Source organism: Marmota flaviventris, chromosome 6, assembly GCF_047511675.1.
Source record: "Marmota flaviventris isolate mMarFla1 chromosome 6, mMarFla1.hap1, whole genome shotgun sequence".
Lineage (NCBI taxonomy): Eukaryota > Metazoa > Chordata > Mammalia > Rodentia > Sciuridae > Marmota > Marmota flaviventris.
Window position 1 is genome coordinate 147027634 of NC_092503.1, and position 13850 is coordinate 147041483.

Sequence of the window (13850 nt, forward strand, 5' to 3'; positions counted from 1 at the left end):
CCTGAGTATGAGGCATGTCGTGCTCAAGAGATAACAAACAGTCCTGCGTGTTAAGGATGCAGGATTCTTGTAGCATAATCATGAAAGTGGGGGCTGAGAAGTGTGGCAAAGGGAAGCTGGGAAGCCTCGGATGCCAGGAGGGGGCTTTAGCTTGGTAGGAGAGAGTGGCCTCCTGTGTGGACTCTGAGCCATCAACTGCTAGATTTTAGCACCTCTCCTTGATCTTCTTGGGAAAGAAGTGGACATTGATGCTCTTGAATGGATGTGCAACTCGATACATAAATATAACCAGAGGGATATTTAGCATCCACCTGAAATTGAAAAGGGTGTCCACCCACTGCCTAGGCGCAGTGGCGCATGCCTATAATCCCAGCGGCTTGGGAGGCTGAGGCAGGAGGATTTCAAGTTCAAAGCCAGCCTCAGCAACTTAGTGAGGCCCTAAGCAACTCCGTGAGACTCTGTCTCAAAATAAAATACAAAAGGGCTGGAGATATGGCTCAGTGATCAAGTGACCCTGAGTTCAATCCCCAGTACCTTAAAAAAAAAAAGGAGGGGGGAATCTTCACAAGGGTAGGGATTCAGTGGGCCTTGTTTCTTGCTGGGTTTTTAGCTAACGCTGACCAGCAGAGAATAGGAGGCCTTCAGAAGAGGGAGACCCCTGCTGCTGAAGGCCCTTCTGGATGGGTTGGAGGATCATTTGCCCGAGGGTTCAAAGCAGGATACTTGCTTCTTTAGGGAAAGTAAGCAGAATATTCTCCAGCTCTGAATCCTGCCATACATGAAATCCCACTCCTCTGCATTCTGTAGTGTTCACAGGAAACATGGAAAAGCCACCTTGTAGTAGTATCACTTACCAGGTGACAGGCTCCCATTGGCCAAACTCATGGTCCAGCCCCAGGTCCCAGGGAGTGCCCCAGGAAATTCAGGGAGAGTGGGCGTGCCTTCCAAACCCACACTTCAGGTGGTCTGACCAGCCACCAGCCATCAGTGCAGGGTGTGGCCTCCAATGATGAATAAATATATCAGAATTATATTTATTTCTATATATTTATAAATGCACCGGAGAGATTCAAGGTGAGGGATGAGCTGCAGCCATCTTATTTTCCCTTTACAGTACTTCTGTGGGACATGTTTGTACTGATTCTTGGACTGATTTGTCCCTTCACCATGACTATCCTACCTCTTAGTCATTCTACCAATGGCCTAGGTAGTGTTTTCTTGCACCTGATCTAAATTTATACCCTTCGAACTTCACGGCCCTATCCGTCATTCTAGTGCTGGGAGAGCACATGAGCAGCTCCCTGATGACCCTCCCTCCTGACTGTGATTTTGCCTGGATTGCCTCTCAGCTCCCGACTGAGTCCCAGACAGCAGCCATCCTGGGCCCGCCCTGTTGTGGGCACTGTGGGATCTGGCCTCCTTTCAGCTGGCCGTCCCTGGACCTCTCAACTTCCATATGTCTGTCCTGTAGCAGGCTCAGATGTCACGGCTCAGTGACCAGTTGCATGGCACTCTCCTGTCGTGCTCTGTCTGCTGTGGATAGCACTGATCCATGGCTACAAAAATACACAATATATTTTTTTACATAGGTGACTTATAATGTCTAAAAAAATATGCAATGGTCTTATCGACAGCTGTGACAGCCACATGCCATCCTGGTCTGGGGGAGAAAGCCAGATCTGAGGCATTGGACACGAGCTCCATCCTGTACCCTTGTTTCTCTCTGCACCAACCCTCTCACCACAGGGGACCAGCTAGCACATTTTGCCTCCGAAGGAAGCAAAGTGCCAGGCCACCTTATTATAGTCCTTCGGGGGGCCTGGTGTGCTGAAGGAATCCATAGAGCTCCTCTGAACTCCCTCGTGCAGGCAAGGAGGGATCTCATCCAACAGGTCAGTGATGCCGGACTTTGATTTCAAAGTTCTAAGTACATTTCTGGTTGCCCTCCGTGCTTTCAGGTTTAAAGCCCATATCTATGAGAGGAGATCAAAGCATCTAAAACACTGAAATCAGGTGCCAAATGACTGAGAAATTCTTACAACGCCTTTGTTCATTAGGCACTAAGTGCTACTATCCTTGACAGGTCCTGGTGATGCATTAACAGTTACAAAGGGCTCCTACAGCAGGTGCCAATTTAAAAGTTCATTTGTGGTAGTGAGAAGAGAAGCTAGAGGTATCAAAAATTCTTAGAACTAGAAGTGTTTCAGATTTTGGAACTTTTTTTTAGATTTTGTATTATGTGCACATATACACAATAAGCAATCCTGGAGATGGGACCCAGGTCTATATACAAAACTCCTATATGTTTCATATACACCTGATTCACTTAGCCTGATAGTAATTTGTGTGGGACAGGGTGGGGGGGGATTGAACCCTCACTCATGCTAGGCAAGTGCTCTACCACTGGGCTACGTCCTCAGTACTTTCTGTTTTATTTTGAGATTGGGTTTTGTCACCTGTTTCTTAAGATAGTATAGCCACCTCATTGCTGAGGCTGGTCTCAAACTTGTGATTCTCCTGCCTCAGCTTTCTGAGTCGATGGGACTCCAGGTGTGCGCCACCCCAAGCGACTCCTGATAGTGACTTTATACAGTATTTTTATTGCACCTGCATTTTGACTGCAACCTGTCACACGAGGTCAGGGGTGGGATTTTCCACTCCTGGCATCATATCAGCACTTCGAATTTCAGATTGGTGACATTCCACTTGTATTCATTTAGCCCTCACTTTTCTCACTCATGGCCCATGGTCCTGTGGCCCCAGAACTGACTACGGAAGTAATCCTGCATTTTTGTGTCCTTGTCTGAAGTCATAAGCCATAGCTATGTCATTGCTTGGAATTAAGACCATCTTGGATTTTATGGCTCTGTGACACAGTTTGGGTTTATTTTCCTTGTTCCCTGCAAATCAAATGTTCTCTCTCTTTTTTTGTTTTTTTTTTTTTCCCTTCGGCTTCTTTCACTCCATCAACTGAGACAGCTTTGTGAACACCCCACATTCCCGTCAATCAGGCTGCAGGAAGACACAGTGTGTACTGTACTCTAGCAGTCCCCACCGCCATAGGCACTACTCATGCAAGAGGCAGAGTGTCCCCCAACATGGGGAGACAGCCCAGATCCTGTAGATACAAAGCATTTTGTTCAGCAAGGAGCTGACCAGGGTAAAGGCAGCATTTTTATCCTTGGATTTTTACAGGTGAAGAGACTGAATTCTAAAAAGGTTAGATACCTTTCCCAGCTAGTTGGGTTTTCTGATTCCAAGTTCCATGTTCTTTCCCACGGGCTCTCAGTGGGTGAGTGGTGTGCCCCAGAGAGCCCTGAAATGTGGGCCACCCCCGAGTCCCGCTGCCGTGTCTCGTGGCAAACATGAAGAACTGCGAAGATGCTCGTTTAGACGTGTCTTGGCTCAACTGCTTGCCCGGCTTGCCCATCACCACTGGGCTTTGTCACCTGTTTCTTAAGACAGTACGGCCACCTGGCAAGTGCACCTTGTATGGCTTTCCTGATTCCTGTCTTCCACCCCAGGCTGGGAGGCATGAGGATAGTGGATCTCAGAGCCCCAGGTCTGACGCTGCAGCTGTCTCAAGCAACAACTATTGAATCAGATGCTTGGTGGTTCCTACAGGCCCTACAGGCCCTCCCAAGACTCAGTTTTCCCATCTGTGGAAAGGGAGTATTCTCCACCATCCAGGTCTGTTGTGAGGAGCAAATGGATTAATATCCATACAGTCCCCAAGTAAGGTGCTAGGGGGATCAGAGGGCCGAATCTAGCCTGAAGCCTGTCCTGGCATAGGGCAGAGCCACCCCAGAGGTAGGTCCCCCTCCAGCTGGCACCTATTTAATGTTACAAAGTCCCCATGCCGGTTAGCAGAGTGTCTGGTTGTTCAAGACCCTAGTGCTGTCATTGATATGCCACAGGCATCCAACAAATAGTCTTGATAGATTCTGAAGTGAGCCCCATAATACATTCCCCGCCTCCCCCGCAGGTTGTTCAGAAGCCCCCCCACCCCCGCACCCCCGGCCAGGTACTGTAGCACACGTCTCTAATTCCAACTCCTTGGGAGGCTGAGGCAGGAGGATCACAAGTTCAAGGCCAGCCTTGGCAACTTAGTAAGACTTTGTCTCAAAATAAGAAATGAAAGAGCTGGAGATGTAGATCAGTGGAAAAGCACCCCTGAGTTCCATCCCCAGTACTGCAAAAAGAAAGGCTCTTTAGGTAAACATGACTAAAATGTCCTTAAAGCATTTTAGAGCAAGTAAAATTGAAAACTCTGCCCACAAGCTGAGTGAGGTGGCACACTCACTGGTAATCCCAGCCACTCAGGGGGCTGAGGCAGGAGGATCTCAAATTCAAAGCCAGCTTCAGCAAAAGTGAGGTGCTAAGCCACTCAGTGAGACTCTGTCTCTAAATAAAATACAAAATAGGGCTGGCAATGTGACTCAGTGGTTGAGTACCCCTGAGTTCAATCCCTGGTACCAAAAAAAAAGAAAAATAAAAACCCTCTTCCCACAAGATATGACATGATTCACAAAATACTCCATGATAGATTATTTTTATAAATATAAAATTCAATTAGAAGTACCATTAGACAAATTAGTTTTAAAAATACCTTTTAATTGCACATTCTAAACTTAAGGAAAATAATTTTTAGGTGAATTGATTTGAGGCAAATTAGCCTTTAATAAACTGGCTTTGGGGCTAGTCGGTCTTTTACTATTCTACATGTGAGGGCATAGGAATAGAATTTGGAAACCATCCTCATGACCTCGGAGTGGACATTGGTCCCGATGCTGGATGGAACTGATATTGACCTGGCCATCGCGTGCTGGTATGTCCTAGCCTCGGGCAGCATCCTGCTGCAAGCAATTTAGTGGCCCTCAGGGCCTCTCAACTCCTTGTACAAGACAAGCCCCTGGGAAGCATTTTAAATCCAAATGCCTGGCCCAGAGATTCTGGTTCAGCCGGTCAGTCAGAAGGGAGGCCACCTCTTATTCAGAGAGAAGGACAAGATCCCGTTGCAGCCTGGCCCATTATAAATGCAGTGCTTGACTCTCCCGTATAATCCCCGGGGAGGAGGGTGGCATGAGTGTGATTCTGACACGCTGTCCCCACACCGCCCAACTGAGTGGGGCTGACAGTGACCAGCACAAAACACAGAAGAATTCCATGGGGCTGCTGACCACCAGGGTCATGAGGGTTCCAGGGAGGAAAATCCGCAGAAGTGGGTCTCTAGTTGGGCATCAGAGGACAAGTACAGTTCCGATCCTCAGGCAGGAGCAGGGACTGTGTTCTGGGAAGTCAGAGCAGGTGCAGCAAGCACCATAGAGAAGGGATGATCATGGTGACAGGAGACCCAGCACAGAGCCTGCCTGGCTGAGAAACCAGAGGGGGCCGGGAGGGGCAGAAGAGGAGATCCCCATAGACCTAGACTGAGTTGCCCTTGGACTTGCAGCAGGGGCTGGACCGTGAGGGACCCCAGCATGGCCAGCAGGTGCTTTGGGGAGGCGTCTAGGTGGAGATGGATTAGAGGCCTGGGACCTGTATCCACCCAAGAAAAGATGGCATCCCAGGCTGGCATGGTGGTCCAGGGGGCAGAGAACACCGAAGGAATACCCAGGAGAGATAAGATAGGTCGATGAGGGGTGGGCAGAAATTTGGAATGACAGAGGGTGTACAGCTGGTTCCAAATCTCGCCTGCAGATCGGCTATGGAGAATGACCTGGTGTTAAGATATTATGGAAATATAAAATAGGCATTGCCCTGTTCACCTGAACCGCACAGGGGCTCCTCAGCGATGCGGTGTTGGGGAGAGATAGGGACCGCCCAGCAAATTTGCAGAAAGCAGCCAGTATCCACCTGATTTTAGTCTTTTTTCTTCATTTCTTCTCTTTTTACCAAATCCATTAAGCCAAAAGGAAAAATGATTCTAAGCAATTCGCCTTCATCCTGGGCCCTTATTTAATTTGTAGCCATGTGTAAGGAAACACCCAGAAAAGAGATAACAGGCAGCAAAGGAGAAGAGGGGTCTCCGCATGGCCCCGCCCTCTCCTGGAGCAGTGGGAGTGACCTCTCCACCACCCAGGGCCACCTGGTGCCTGCTTCTTGCCCTGTTTTCATAGAACTCCTGGGACCCTGGTGGCCAATTTTCTAATGGTGATGCCAAGTCAGTTTTGCTGTGGAGATAGTGACAAGAAATGCCGTGGTGGGCTGGAGTGTATACAAGAAGCTGTCACTTGTCACGATGGTCAGAGCCCGGTGTCACTACTGGGTAGCAAATTCCACTCTGCCCTCCTGGCTGCACTTCTTCGTGAAGTGCATGAGCACCGACTGCCTTAGAGAACCAGAACCTGCAAATGAAGGATGGTGACTGAGGGGCCTCTGGGGGAACACCTAACACTTCCAGAAAGATTGCACTTGCTGTGCTCAGGCTCAAGGTCCCAGGAGCCGCAGGAGGGCACCTGTGCCCTGCCAGTAACAGGAACTGGCAGAGAAGTGCGCTTGCTGCGTCTCACTCAGTGCTTTGGAACCAACAGCATCTGTCATGTCCCTGCACATGGTTACCTTGTGTCGTTCACATGGGGACCACAGTGAACAGGATGGCCTTTGGGGACAAGCGAGCAGGAAGCCTTGTGGTTATGACTGGTTTGCTTTGCGATGTTAGGCGAGCAATCTCATCAGGTCCTCTGGAACTGTTAGGTTTCTTTGTATGTAGCCATAGGTGGGTACCCATCCGCTCGCAGCTGCATGATCCTAAGTTCATGCCCCATCTCCCTCCTGGAGGGTCTGTCACAGGGAAAGTGTGGCTTCATCCAGCAGCAGATCATAGTCTCGGCACCATCTGTAAACTTGGTGTGGGCCTCTTACCGTGTAAGCTGGGTGCTGAACAAGATGGTGAGGGTCCTGTGATAAGTCACACACAGCCACAGAGGCGCGCAGGTGAGGAGACAGGTCTGTAAACCGGAAGTGCTACCTAGTGACCTCAGAATCTGTTTCTTCATCTGGAAAAGTGAGATAATAATGGCGTCTACCTCCCAGGCTGGTCGTGAGGATGAAATGGGTTGGTGTATGAAAAGCATTCAGGACAGAATCTGGCACAGAGTAAACACGGTACAGGTTGAACATCCCTAGTCTGAGAATCCAGAATTCAGGATGCTCCAAAATTCAGCATTTTGGTCCCTACAAGTGACAGTTTCTGGTGGTTCAAAGTGTACTAAGTTATTAAAAAATATTGTGTGAAATCACCTTCAAGGTATGAGTTTTGTGTTTACACTTGGGTCCCCAAGACACCTCATTATGGATAGGCAGATGCTCCAAAGTGGGGAAGTTGCTGACCTCTGAAGCCCCCTGGTCCCAAGCATTTTGGATAAGGGACTTCATCTGTCTAAGTCTTGGCTGTAATGGTGACTGTCACCATCATTACTGCTGTTACCATCAACACTGGCTCAGCGCACGTCCCTGGTACAGATTGGAAAGTGACATGAAGGTCAAGGAAGGTCAAGAAGACAGGACAGAGAAGCCACTCCACACCAAACAGGGGACAGTGACATACAGAGGCCCCGGGCATTTCGGGGCACTCGGGAGTGGTCAGGACTGAGGGTGCTTGCTTGGGGGCGGGATCCCAGGGGGAGGAGGGAGCCCTTGAGCCCTCACCTCCAGTTTCTCTGTGGATGGGGAGCAGGAGCTGAGAGGTGGCCAGAGAAGACCGCAGCAGCTGTCCTGAAGGACATGGCTGAGCACAAAGCCCAGAGCCCGTCTGGCTGATTTCCCTGAGGGTGGACGCTGAATTTGTAGGATATAAGTACAGTTCCAGGGACAGTCTGCTCAGGACTTTCCAGATACCATAGGAAGGCTTATTTCCAACTGGGGGACCCAGAGCAGAGTTCACAAAGACTGAGCCTGAAGAGAGGACCCCATAGCACCCAGCCCAGAGAAAGCCTTGGAGGGTGTGGCGGGGAGTCTTAGTCTGTTAACGTGGGCAGACTTGTGCTCTAGGAATGGCATTGGGCAGGACTGTGGAGTCAGAGGCCACACCCAGAACAGACAAGCGGGTGAAGTCCAAGACCTCAGAGATCAAGAGGTGAACCTTGTGGTGTTCCCCCAGGGGATCACAGGTGTGACGTCCAGGCAGCCTGCTCCCCCTGGCCACACCCTCAGGCCATGCCTTTCCCACAGAAGCCTGCAGCCCACAGGGCTCAACCACAGCCCCCTCCAGGGCCAGGTGATCTTCAGGAATGTGGGGGTACAGAGGACTACAGGGTCTGCCCCAGAATGCCCTGGGGGCTGGTCTGACCCCAAGCCCCCCCTAAATGAGGCACATCTCTGGGGAGCTTTGGTGGCACTGTCACGGAATCAACAGTTGAGTTCTGCTCCAAACGCCAGCAATTTCTGAATGGCACATGGCACGGTGACACTCCCTTATATTCCAAGGAGCACAAGTTTTGCTTCACACACAAAATATTGCATGCAGTTACCTTCAGCCCAGAGTGTGAGGGCTACATGAAACATGCACCCCAGGGTCCCGCTGTGGATGGCAGTGAGTGAGCCTGCCACCAGGTGCCTGCCCAGGCTCTGCCGCTACTCGCAGTGGGATGGTCATCTCCAGGTGGCAGATGAGGGAGCTACAGTTGGCAATAGTAAAGTCCCTTGGGAAGGGACTTGAGCCTCGTCCTGGCTTCTGTCCCTAAGGTGTCAGCTGAAGAGATGTGCTCTTTAATAATGGCAAATCTGTAGACATCGCAGCAGATCCTGGAGGTTTCTGGGACCACCCCTGGGCTTCCATGAGCAGAAGAGACATCCCCATCCCCTTCCTGCTGCCTTCCTGGGCTCCTTATGAGCAGCTGGTGCACTTTGGGCAGAAAACAAGCTGGTGGGTGCCATCTGAGCAGCCTCAGTTGATGCTTCCTAGCCAGGGACCCCACTTCGGTGTGGCCCCAAGGTGAGTTTCTTCCCGTGTCCCCATCTCACTTCTTTCTCTCACCCTCCTTCTGCCGCAGATCCTGGCGCCCCTGTGAAATTGCCTTGTCTGCCAGTGAAACTGTCGCCTCCGCTACCTCCAAAGAAAGTCATGATCTGTATGCCTGTAGGGGGCCCGGAGCTCTCCCTGGCGTCCTATGCAGCCCAGAAGAGCAGCCAGCAGGGCGTGGCCCAGCACCACCACACGGTCCTGCCGTCCCAGATCCAGCACCAGCTGCAGTATGGCAGCCACGGCCAGCACCTCCCCTCCTCCACCGGCACCCTCCCCATGCACCCCTCGGGCTGCAGGATGATAGACGAGCTGAACAAAACGCTGGCCATGACCATGCAGAGGCTGGAAAGGTAATGGGCGAGTGGGAGCAGAAGGAGGGAGGAGGGACAGGGACAGGGACAGGGGCTGGCTGGGGCATGAACCGGGGCTATTCCCTGCTCTGCGGGGAAAAAGGCTCGAAAGTAAAATCAGACCAAAAGCTGAATGTCCAAGAGAGTAGGGAAGAAGAAATTTATATTGTCAATCATCAAACTGTAATCACATTTACTGAAAAGACATAGTAACATGCACAGGAACATAGACACCCATGTAATGTTTCTCTAAACATGAACATGAATGTTTTGTCAAAGGATGTACCTGTCATTGTGAATTGAGGTTACCCTGGGACAGAGAAATGGGGAGGAAATAATTTTGTATTTCAGATCTTTTGGAACTGCTTACTTTTATTGTTGTGTATGTTACTTTTGTGATGTTCAAATGCAAATGTAAAGTAGGGAAAGATGAAGCCGGCTGGATGTCGGAGGGAGGCAGGGGGCGGGAAAGGTAGAGAGCCATACCCTTGTCCTTGCCCTTGTTCTTGCTGATGGAGGAACCAGAGTGTTAGAGTTGGTTTAGATGCAGTTGAGCCTCCAATATATGGCAGCCAGAACCTAGAGACCTGCAGAAAAGACCCCCACGGCAGACCTGCGGCAGAGACTCCAATTCCCCCAACTTAGGGAGACCTCTCATCTCTCACTTTGGCTGTGAATCGCTCTTGTGTGCATGCACATTTGTGTGTGTGTGAACGTGCACGTGTGTGTGTTCAGATCCGTTCACCACCTTCCTGCCTTATGCCCAGGAAATGCCTGGGGTTTCTAACATGGTGTCAGGCACGTTGCTGGACCAAGGTGCCTGACATGATGAGGAAACTGTTTCCTTCTGTTGTGAGGGTGTGTCTGAAAGGGACGCTGGATGCACGTCCCAGGGTGGTGACTGCTCTCCACTGGGTCCTACGGAGGGGGACATCGGAAGGGTCAATGGATCTCCAAAGCAGGGAGCCAACGGCAGGATGCTCACACAGGTGGGGGCTCTCGGTGAGGTTTCCTGCCGCCCGGCCAAGAATTGTGTGTTTGGGAAATGATTGCCTCAGAGGGAAGCTGTGGTCTCGAGGAATTCGGACTTGATGACTGTGTTCATACAGGCCCTTCCTGCCAAAAAGGAAAAGCAAAATTTAGTTTGGCACCTTGCCATCATTTTCAAATACTTTAATCATTAATGAGAACAGCAGTAACTTAACGTTGGGGCGGCACCTTTTAACCTACCACACATACACACTGAAGTCATCACCATGGTCATCGTCATCATCGTCATCTAATTACGGCCCCACCTAGGGAGCCTGAGAAAATGGAGAACTAAGGGGGGTGGATTAAGTTCCCTGTGGCCACCTACTCAAAGAATGATCCACAAACGGCCTGGTCCCCATCTGCAACCACCTGAGCAGAGAAATCGAGAACACACTGTTAGATACTTTTATGGCCATTTGACCGTCATGATTTTATGTCTGATGAATCTTGGGATTAAAAAGAGTTTCACTTTTTGAACATTTTTATTACATTTGGCAAACGCATCGGTTTGTGATGGATTGAATATTGAAAGAAGGTACCACATGATCTGGGCAGCTGAGCCAAGGCTGTCTGTGTGCTTCAGGCCACCCCTGGACTCCTGATACCTCCTTCCATGTCCCTCCACTGCCACCCCAGGTCAGGCATAGGCTCCTCCTGGTAGGGCAGCGAGGACATGGGGAATTAGTGAACGCATCACTTCAACAAGAGTGCCCAGGCTCAGAAAGAAAAGCCTTCCTCCCCAAACTAAAGATTGGAGATTCTTTTTTTTTTTTTTTTCTGAGCATCTTTGTGATCTCCCAGGAGTCTTAGAAGGATCTGAGAGCAGGACAAGGTCACAGGCCACTTTCCCACGTGGTGAGAGAACTGTCACTATCTAGGAGGTCGCCTTTCCATTCACTAACCTGAAAAAATGCTCCCTGTTACCTGTCCCATGATTTCATCCTGAGCCTACCAAGTTTCACACTGAAGTAAGGGTTTCTCTATTCCTTTGGCAATTTCCAGTCACCCCAAAAATGCTGAAAAAGGAAGAACACCTTGGCAGTCTGTCTGTAGAGATCCTCAGTCCTTCCCACGCTTGGGCTGTCACTGTCCCTGAAATCTCACAGGATGTCACCTGCGGCCCAGACACAAATTAACAGTAATAACATCAGACTTTGGGTCATGCATTTGATAAATGTGATCTTACCCATCGTGGCAACCGACCCCTGCCCATACCTGGTCTCCACTCGAATGGGCTCCTCCCTGGCCCCCAGAATGGCCTTCTACATTGGCAAGAAGTTCTGATTGGTGGAATTCCTACCTTCAGAGAAAAGCTCTACCTGCCGTATCTCATATTTCCCTGATCTTGTTTCTCATGTCCCTATTTTGTATGACAGGCTTTCAAATCTTTGAAGATAGTTACCATATTCTTTATCTGAGAATTCTTGTAGACTTTTACCATCTTGTGCCTGCTCCCAGAGATCATGATAGATCTGTTTTGATTTGTATGAAGTTCGTAATCATTACCCCCACCAAGCCTGCTTAATTATTTACATCTTTGGCTAATCTGATTTGGGTAGGGGGGCGGGGGGCACATAATCAGGGAACCAGAGACCTGCTGCAGCAAACTTAGAGGGTGTGTGGTTATCCAAAGGCAGGGACACTGAGCTAGAGGCAGCCCCCCGTCATGATCTGGGTTCTGGAATCCACAGCAGGATTTGGATCTCAGACACACTGCCTATTAGCTGTGTGACCCAAAGCATGTCACCAGACCTCTTCAGCCTTTCATTCCTCATCTGTAGAACAAGGACAATGATAATACCACCAACCTCATTGGGGTTATTTGTGAGGTTTGAAGATTTAATCCATCCTAATCAGTCGGGTCATGGCGTGGCACATTGTAAATGTCCAATAAATGGCAGTAAGCATTAAGTAAAATTGTACAGCACATAAAATATTTGTCCTCAGCGCCCCTAAAAGGCACATTGCAAGTGGGTTTGAGCCGATCTTGTGGGGGATTCTGTTTGTGCCTGTTTCCCCACATTAGACCGTCTTCATTACCCTCCTGTAGGAGATTCATGTCTTTTTGGAAGGTGAGGCTTTATTTCAATCATGCCATTCTCTTTGTTTTTAATATCTGCAGTGATCTCTCCACTTGGCATTCCTCGTGGAGCTCAGACTTTGAATTCTGATTAGCCACTCATTTTCTCTCTGATGTTAATTCGTTCAGTCAGTTCTTTGTGCTCTCGCTTCCTGTTGGTGAGATCTGGACCCCGCTTGACCCTGAAGGAATTCCAGGAGGATTCTCAGGGGATTGCATGTGAAAGAAGTCCTTTGCAGTCGAAGGTGACTTCATTTCTAGGTGTTCACAACATAAGCCTGGGGTCACCCTGGACCCCAGTCTTTTCCTCATACCCCGTATCTGATTGTCAGCTGTTCTTACTTGGTCTCCCGTGGGAAGAGGTCTGGATCAGCCGCTTCCTCTCCTCTGGCTGCCCCTGGCCTCAGCGGTCATCATGCTCATCTAGCTTGCTGCGTTCCCTCTTGCCTCCTGTCCTGCCCCTCGAGTCCATCCCAAGCACAGCCATCTAGGAGACCCTTGATGGAAACTTGATGAATACCCTAATAAAGTCCCTCAGCCTGGGTGGCCTCAGCACCTGGGATCTATTGTCTCACAGTGCTGGCAGCTGGAAGTCCAAAATCAAGGTGTCCCAGGGTTGGTTTCCTCTGAGGCCTGTCTCCTGGCTCGCTGGTGGCCATCTCCTTGCTGGGCCCTCACATGGTCTCCTCTGTGTGTCCTTCCTCCCCTCTTGCTATGAAGACGCCAGTCCTACTGGATTAGGGCCCACCCCAACAGTCCCATTGTAAGCTCATTACCCCTTGAGAGAACCTGCTTCCAGAAGCAGACACATTCTGGTGCTCGGGGTGAGGACGTCAACGCTGGAGTTTGGTGGGGGTCCACGCTTCAACTCAAAACCCTCCCGTGGCCCTCCGCCCACTGAGGGTAAGAACTGTCACCATGGCCTTGGCCTGGTCTTCTCCTCAGTCTGTCTGTCGCTCTCTTCTTGGTCACTCCTGTCTCGCCACCTCGGCCTTCTCACCTTCCGCACACCCTCAGTCCATCATGGTGCCTGTCCCGGAGGAAGTACTCCGAAAACACTTGCTGAGTCTCTTCCTGATATGGGACCTTTCCCGATTGTTCCTGTTGGTTTTCACCAATATGAGGAACAGGGTAGAAACTTGCTCCTTCATTCAGTTCTCTTGGAGCAAATCCACCATCAAGGATAAAATCAGAGGGAAATATCATCTGTGGCTCCTCCAGCAGATGGGTGAGGTGTAGGGACTCAAAATTGATACTCTGGCTGTATGCACTGTCCTTGAACTTAAAACTGAAAGAAAATCATGCAGAAAAGGAGATACAACCTAGACAGATGAGAGGAAGGTGTTGACTAGGGCATCAGGGGTGTTCACGTGGAGAAAATCCTTGAAATCTGTGAGGAAAACAATTAATGAGTTTTTGTTAC

General features: G+C 49.9%; 1 protein-coding gene across 4 annotated transcripts in view; it reads left to right on the forward strand.

The window, feature by feature from the left end:
• Window positions 1-13850, forward strand: part of Phactr1 (phosphatase and actin regulator 1) — a 272986-nt gene that overhangs the window by 203434 nt on the left and 55702 nt on the right. For all 4 annotated transcript variants that reach the window (XM_071613691.1, XM_071613692.1, XM_071613689.1 and 1 more), the window contains one exon: window positions 8994-9315. In XM_071613691.1, the coding sequence (XP_071469792.1) occupies window positions 8994-9315 (322 nt within the window). The remainder of the gene's footprint in view (window positions 1-8993; window positions 9316-13850) is intronic.